Raw genomic sequence first — 7,725 nt, 5'->3', positions numbered from 1 at the left:
GCTGAACCTTAGCAATTTGTTTAAAATACAAAACCTTAAAAAAGCTCAAAGAAAAATTCCTCTCAACAAAGTTGCTGTTAAACTGACATTATTAAAAATACTAAACTCACTTTTTCCTGCCCCATTCTAAGTGTAACTCATCAATTTATTCTTGCAAACAAGCATTTCACAGCAACAGGGGGCAGTGAGGAGGGGGAGAGGGGGGCAATTAAAAATCTCTCAATATTTATAATCTACTAAAACCGAAATTATGTCTTGTGTAACCCTGTAGCTACTTTTAGCAAACTTCCCACTGCGATTTTAACTTCTGTGCAAGAGGAAAAAGAAGAGAAAAGAGATTTCTCATCCACTTTTCTCGTTTTCCCTTCACAAAAAGGTAACATTCTGATATGTATATAATGTGCCATATTCTAATAAAGTGTATTTGGCTGGGAGTTCCCAGGGTGAAGTCTGTTGCCAGCAATGGACCCACTGGGAAGAGCAGGTGACTAGAAAATTAAATCAAATCCAATGTGAAGTTTCGAATAACATCCAAGGCTCCTGTGTCAAAGCCGCATATATCCAACATGCCTCTGTCATCCGGATCTGCGATCGCAAAGCCATTTGAGGTCATTCCGCAAACAATCAATTTAGCAGGAATACCCATTTTCTAGAGGAAAGACAAAAAAAATAAAAATCAGAACACAACGTATACATTAACTTAAACATGCCAGAGGGCCAACTCTTGCTATCTCGCTCGTCTAAACCACTGTGTGAATAGGCATACTGATAGAAACTAGATATGGCATAACCAGAATTGCAGACTGCCTGTTAACACCGTACTTAACCTGCAGTAGATATATTTCAATAAATGGAAATACAATGAGGTATAATAGCACAACTTCCCTGCAATACTAAGATTCGTAGATTATTTCAAATGTAAACATTGCATTTGCTATTCTGCAGTTCATTCCAAGAGCAAACTTTCATTAATAATTGTCAAATCATCTAATAGGATTCAAAGAGTGTGTTTCTGTCTCAGGCAAGCATTTCCAAACGTTGGTTGAACAACAGCTGCGTCCTCAACAATTCTGCTAAATGGGCGGAATTTGCAGGTTAGTAACCTGTAAGGTAAAGCACTGCAAGTGGCATGAAGGTCAGAATACAGGAACTCTTTGTTTAATGCCCAAATTTAGGAATGGGAGCTAATCTCAACCAAGAAAACTAAGACAGAGTGGGTAAGTTAAAGAGTTTTAGAATTAATTTTAACTAGGTTGACATGATACGAAGATTAAAATCCATACATACAAGCTTGCCAAAAAGCATTTTTTGTAGTTTAAAAATAGTTCCCTTAAAGCACACAAGATTTTTGCTGATTTGAGTTTCTAATAACAATGTGCTTGGAGAAGGTATTTTTCTTAGTTCCATTTCAAAATGTTGAAGCTGCACAGCTTAGAGTAGACCCTTCAACACATAATGAGATTTCTTCACAAGATACTATCACCTTATCATATTCACAGCTTCCCTACAGGCTAATCTTCATGACTTCATTTAAACTTTGATATCTAGTGCAGACATCAAAGCTGAATTTAATTCTGTGAGCCAACTTTCATTCTGTAAGAACTTCTTACAAAAATTTAATCAATTATATACAGAATGTAGAAATTCATATATTCCCAGAACACCAAACAATTTTACTTTGATACTGCAGTACACCAAGCAGTGTGGGATAGTTACAAATCCTTTTAGCAATTCAGTGATTTCAAATACTACAATTAGTGCAATGTGTGCACTAATTCTGCCTAAACCGCAGTGTATCCATTTTTAACAATACGTAATCATTTACTGAAAAAAGCCACAACTAGTTCAGTCTCTAAAACATCTTTAGAATTGGTATTTATTTTGTACTGTGTTCATCAATTATAAACAGTCAGAAGCATATTTACCTCTCTGTACTCTCTAAGAGCTGTTGCAGGATGAGTATTTCCAGCAAAGGTCTCGTTATCAGTAAATACAATGAAGACATCAGCAGCTGTCTGAGTTTTCTGAGCCCATATCATTGGAAGGGAACAGTCAGTGGTACCCATTGGAATCTTAAAAAGAAAATAAAATGGAACACATTAATACAGAAAATAGAAAATACATGGAAAAAAATTACTTTTTATGTAAGCTTCATGTTTTACTACACACAGAGGCTTCTTTGTTAAACAACAGTTCACTTATCCATGTCACTTCAGTTTTGTCCAGGTTTTTTTAGTTTGTTTTTATAATATTCTTTTCAAACTAACTCATTGTGACCTAATACTGCCATTAGTATCTAGCAGCTGAAATATTGACATTTGCTGGACTTTCTCTAAATAAAAGCAAGAAAAAAACTCCAGTGTGTTACTATACAGATACAGAATAAGCACAGTACTAGGCTTGTTTACAAAGAAAACACAATGTAACTGCTGAGACTTCTACACTGATGTTAGCAATAGCTATTTCCTATTTTTGTTTAAGTTTTGGTTTTTTGGGTTTGGGTTGGTTTTTGTTTTTTTTTACATACTTCATACATTTTCACTAATACTTGAGGTAACGTCATATCAGCCGTCACTGGGCAAGGGATCATCTCATGTGAAAAGGCAACAATATGGGAATCCTTCTCAGTACGTGCTACAACCTGAGAAAGACAAAAATAATTTCGTTGTATTATCAGAAATTTTATGTCTGAATCAAGGTATTCCCTACCAAACACACAACATGTCATAGCCTTTTGTATTTAAGTCAGCATGACTCCTCATATGCACTAACGCTTCACTCTACCCTTTAAATATCCTGTAATATTACTGCACATAAACATAACAAAAATCAGAGCTAAAGAGTGCTCTAATTAGTAAGATACTGATATTAGTAAGTAAAGATACTTCCATAGTTCTTCTCTCCCCTCTGACATAAAACATTAAACATTTTTAAACACAAAGTTCAAGTCTTGTATAATATAAATACACAAGAAGCTTTAGAATATCAAACCAAAGGGAAAGTGATTGTGACACAAAGGCCAGACTGATCACTCAAATGCACACAAGACCTATCCCAAAATCTCTTCATCCAATCTCTGTTACTCTATGAATGTTTCTGAAAAACATTAAAATGTATTTTCAGCTAAGATAAGCTAAAAAGCAGCCTTACCACTTTGATTTATACTGGAAACCAACCTTTTCAAATTGATCTTTCTGAATTTGGTTGCCAGTAGCTTTAAGCATCTGGTCTACCAGCAAGGCACAAGGTCACACCTTCTGCACCCAAAAAATATTATACGTAAGTCTCCTGACTTCTAACTAGCTTTTGAGCACCTTTGCACCAAAAGAGTAGGTCAAGCTGCAAATAGTTATAAATAAAGAAGTTTAATGCCTCACCATACACATCGCTGCTGCAACTGTGCTAGCATTGAGCACGCTGCCCAAAACTTTCTGTGTCATTGATGCACTGACATCAACTGCAAGTAAGAAGCGTTTTCCTGTTGGTTCAACTGTCTAAAAGGAAAAAAGAAAACAAGAAAAAAAAGAAAACAGGTATACACAATTAATATATTAATTTCTTCTTCCTTCATCTCCTTTCAATCCTAGAAGTAGGGCTTTTTATCATTCTTCCTGGAGTAACATTAGGACAATAATGTTGGCAAAAGCTGAATATATAATGAAATTTTGATTCTTTAACAAAATCCCAATTCCTAAGATATTTGCTGTAAAGTTTCAAAAGTCTTAACCACTCAATAAGCTTTTCCATATTATTTTACAAGCTTTCAGAAAAGAGGATTCTTAAAAAACTTAACAAATTGAAGAACTGTATTACCTTAAAAGTTTTGTAAAATGCAGCATCTAAAGCTTCTAAAATGTCTTCATCAGGACGCCACCAAAGCTTCCCTCTGCTTCCATGTCCAGCTTTATAGGTTTCTAATGCAATCAAAATATGGAATGGATGTATTCTACCCTACAGGCGAAAGAAATCAACAGTAGGTTTTGAAAATCTGATCTTCCTACCAAAAAAAAAAAACCAAAACACAAAAAACTAACAAACTAAAACTAAAAAAGAACCCACTGCAAAAATCTGTTTTAGTGCATAGCTACTTTAAATTTGTTACATTCAAAGAGTTCATTTACACAGCTGTTGTACAAACTGATACTTGTCAGTTATTGGTAATGGACCTCATTCCCTTTCCAGAATCCTCCAACGAATTCCAAGTGTTATCTCATGTCATCACCAGAATTTTGGTGAAATTTCACAGCTCTGTCTACGATTACTCAGTGCTGTTTTCTATCATAGGCTTACAGTAAGACAAAGTCCCTGTCCTGCTGAGGGAAAAGGTGTTGAGCTAGGAAAAGAAAAAACTTTAAACTAGTTTTGTATCAGATACAGTAACACTGGACAAATAAACTATTTTCAGAATACAACATTCATTTTTCTTTTCTTATAAGGAGACAGCCTAAACATATTATTTTTCTTTTTGTTTTTTTTTTGCTTTCTCTACACAAACCACATCTCTGGCTGCTGCATGCTAAGTATTCTAAGCTACATCTTAGCTTTACTGATTTATCAACATTTTGTTATCTTTTTCCTCAAGAGGTGTTTGAGTCATTAATCACTACCAGCACCAAACTTTAGCAAATCTGAATGCCTGTCCATTGTCTGTTTTCCATTAAGGTATGAAGCCACCATCTTTGCTCTCCCTTCTCCAGTGTCTCAGTAACTATGTTACTGAGGAAGAGCAATGGGATGGGTAAAAAAAAGACTTACTGTTGTTCTTCTCAATTCAACTATGGTCTTGAAGAAGTAAAGTGTCCAAATTTTAATTTCCCCAACCTACAAAACTCTTACAAAAAGCCACTTTTATTTTCTATTTCCCATTAAATTCCTGAAATTTTTTTCTCCCTTTGGGGAACCCTCTTTTCCTTCTGCTTTACTATCCATCCAAGAGGTAAGAAAACAAATCTGAAAGGAGAAAGTCTCCTTGTTCTGTCTTCTTTTCTCTCTCAGCTGCTACTCTAGTTTCTTCATTCACTTCCTAGGATCCTGCACAAGTGAATCCCACTCACTTTTTAAGCTCGTATTGCTGATTCTAAATCACATTACTTAGAAGCAATGCATGAACCCAACAGGCAAAGCTTGCCATTGCCCTAACTTAAGAAAAGGCTCTAGTTGTCAATATACTTAATTTGTATAAGAGTTTCAGAAATAGGGGGTAAACAGCAAATGAGAAATGATAAATACAAGTTTTAAAATACAAATCCAGATATTCCACTGCAGTTTTTTAAGAAAACTAAACTACACATTTCCTACAAAGAACATCCCTTTTATTTTGCAAAGAAATTGCCTGATGAAATGCAATTTAGGAAGAGACTAAAACCCACAGATTATGAAAGTGTTCTTACCTTTTTTAGCAGTTTCTCATTTCTCAGTCTTTCACACACTATAGCCACTTCTGAACCTCGTGGTTCAAGCACTGAATTTGCCGTCAGCTTTCCTAAATTTCTCAACAATACAGAAATGGACATTTCCTTCAGCAATGCCTTCCAAACCTATGATCAAAGAAAGGGAGGAAAAAGAAAAGAGATTCTCAAACTACAAGAACCAACACCCATACATGAAGTAACTCTATTTTTAGATTAATGTACAAATTATACTAAGATCTTAATTATTTTAAACTACCTACTTCAGCAAATAAATTGAAAAACAGCATAAGGGCTATTTTTTACGGAAATCTAGACATAACACTCTGAAAAGTGTAACTATAAAGATAATAGAAAGCTAATGAAGTTTACCTACCTCTTTAGATTTCAGATGGTTTGTCAGAAGATGCTCTCTAACTAGACCATATTCCTCTATTAAATGAGTAACCTCCAGTTCATCTTTTGTGCGTTTTACTTTCTCCACAGCCTCCAGATACTTTAAAAGTTGTTCAGTCTCAGCAGAAACTGCTTTGTCTTTGTAAGCCTCTTGGACATCTTTCCACCCTTTGGTAATATATTTAGTGACTATAGCAATTCCTGTTGAAAAGAAAATTATTTTCCATGCAGGATTATCATCTTTAAACTGGCATCTATCATTCTAGCAAGTAAATGACTTGCCAGGTTTCATTGTCAGATCTGCCAACCAACTATAATAAAGGTCAGCCACACACAACTTCCAGCAGTAGTACTATTTACTGTATTATTCATCTTAGAAGTAAGGACCCTAATGTATTTGAAACCAACAGATCTTCCCAAATAATGAAGAAGTGTTATTTCATCATTTGTAGGCAAATAGGAACAAACTGAGGGAATTGTATTATTTTATCTTCTGTTGACATAAGCAAAGGAAAAGAAGGAACAAACTGTTTACCTTGAAGGTAAACAGGTCAGTTTCTAATATTCTGATAGACCACTCATGTTTTTAAGGCGCAATTTACAGGATACCATCACTAAGAAATCATCAGTCTATAATGGTACCTGGGTTTCCAAACTAGTTCCACAATAAATATAAGAGGTTTTAAACACAGTATTTTCAGGTAAATAAAAATTTATTACCTTCACTGGCAGGTTTTAGGTGGGACAACCTCAGAAGATCTTTATGAGACCAACCACTTCTTTGTTTATATTTTGTTACTGCTAAAGCAACAGCCATGCCATTCTTTCCATTGTACCAATCTGCAACAGCTTTCCTCAGTGCACGGCCCCACATGCCACATTTCATGCCCTCCTTCAGATCTTTTTTAAATTGGATGAAAGTAAAGAGATGGGTTGGTATGCAACACACCTCAGGAACAGCTTTAAAGGCTGCTTGTTTCGTTTTTGCATCAGAACACTGGGAGCAAATTGCAAGAGCAAAAAGCAGGGGCTCCTTTTTTGCTGCTCTGCCTTCTTGACTAAATGTCTTTATTTCTTGAACAACTTCACAACCTCTACCCTCTTCGATCAGTCTTATTAAAGCTTCAGCATTTTCAAAGCCCAGCTTCTGCTCCTTGATGTAATAAGTACCACCTTCTGAACCAAAACACAAAAAACGCTGCAGTCGATTCATGTCGGTGACATGCCACATATAACCACTTTCAGAGTTTGGCACCTGCTTTTCATTCAGGAGCTGCACTTGGTTTTCCTCGTCCTCCATTGTTTACACTTCCAATCGGTCTGTTGAAAAATAATGAAGTTTATTAAGAACTACTGTGAGAACTTGATGACACTACTCTTTTATCACTTCTTAGCAAAGTAAATCTATCTTATCTATACAGTTACAATGTTTCCTTCATCAATTTGGTAAAAGTATACTCTAATTGTGCAATAATACATATCAGCTGGGGGACGGACACCAAAAAAGATCTCTGAGTTACAATGGTGACAAATCTATTTCCTTAAAGCCAACTTCAAAACTACTTAACCCCAGTAAGTGGCACACAGAAGACATGACTGGTGTCATGCCCTTTTGCCACCAATATAGAAGACCACTTTCTTCGGTAGGTGTTTGGATTGCATACTAAATTGCTCAAAACTCAGATCTTGCCCTACTCTATTCTGCTGAAGAATTCGTAATACTGACCAACTGAAGAAACATGATGCTAAAATAAAGAACTAAAATGCTGAAAAACTGTTGAGTCAGAAGACTGAGAGCTTAAATATGGTGGGTTTCAGTAAGGCTTAGTCAACAGCTTTTTAACAACTGATAGTCGTTAAAAAAATACCTTTATTACAGGCTCAAATAGGCTACTGTTTCAAGTGAGACCCAAGAAAACAC

The 7,725-nt window shown here is 35.5% G+C and overlaps 1 protein-coding gene across 1 annotated transcript; it reads right to left on the bottom strand.

Moving 5' to 3' along the window:
- Positions 1 to 397: 397 nt before the first annotated feature.
- On the bottom strand, positions 398 to 7,104 carry TROVE2 (TROVE domain family, member 2). The gene is made up of 8 exons (XM_010179401.1): positions 6,525 to 7,104; positions 5,785 to 6,005; positions 5,391 to 5,537; positions 3,814 to 3,951; positions 3,378 to 3,494; positions 2,528 to 2,641; positions 1,926 to 2,072; positions 398 to 649 (listed from the first exon to the last, which is right to left on the bottom strand). The coding sequence occupies exons 1-8, from the start codon at positions 7,102 to 7,104 to the stop codon at positions 497 to 499; spliced, it is 1,617 nt and encodes a 538-aa protein (XP_010177703.1). The 3' UTR covers positions 398 to 496.
- Between the last annotated feature and the right edge of the window lie 621 nt (positions 7,105 to 7,725).

This window comes from Mesitornis unicolor, unplaced genomic scaffold (genome assembly GCF_000695765.1).
Source record: "Mesitornis unicolor isolate BGI_N332 unplaced genomic scaffold, ASM69576v1 scaffold2542, whole genome shotgun sequence".
In the NCBI taxonomy this organism is placed as follows: domain Eukaryota; kingdom Metazoa; phylum Chordata; class Aves; order Mesitornithiformes; family Mesitornithidae; genus Mesitornis; species Mesitornis unicolor.
Note: the sequence above shows the minus strand (reverse complement) of the source record. Positions and strands in the feature narration are given on the sequence as shown.

What these genes read in the sequence shown, in the direction of transcription:
- TROVE2 (XM_010179401.1), bottom strand. Translation starts at nt 7,104, where the DNA reads ATGGAGGACGAGGAAAACCAAGTGCAGCTCCTGAATGAAAAGCAGGTG. An exon ending in ACCATCTGAAATCTAAAGAG is followed by an intron (nt 5,538 to 5,784) that starts GTAGGTAAACTT and finishes CTTTGATCATAG; the next exon opens with GTTTGGAAGGCATTGCTGAA. An exon ending in TTGCAGCAGCGATGTGTATG is followed by an intron (nt 2,642 to 3,377) that starts GTGAGGCATTAA and finishes TGTCTTTCTCAG; the next exon opens with GTTGTAGCACGTACTGAGAA.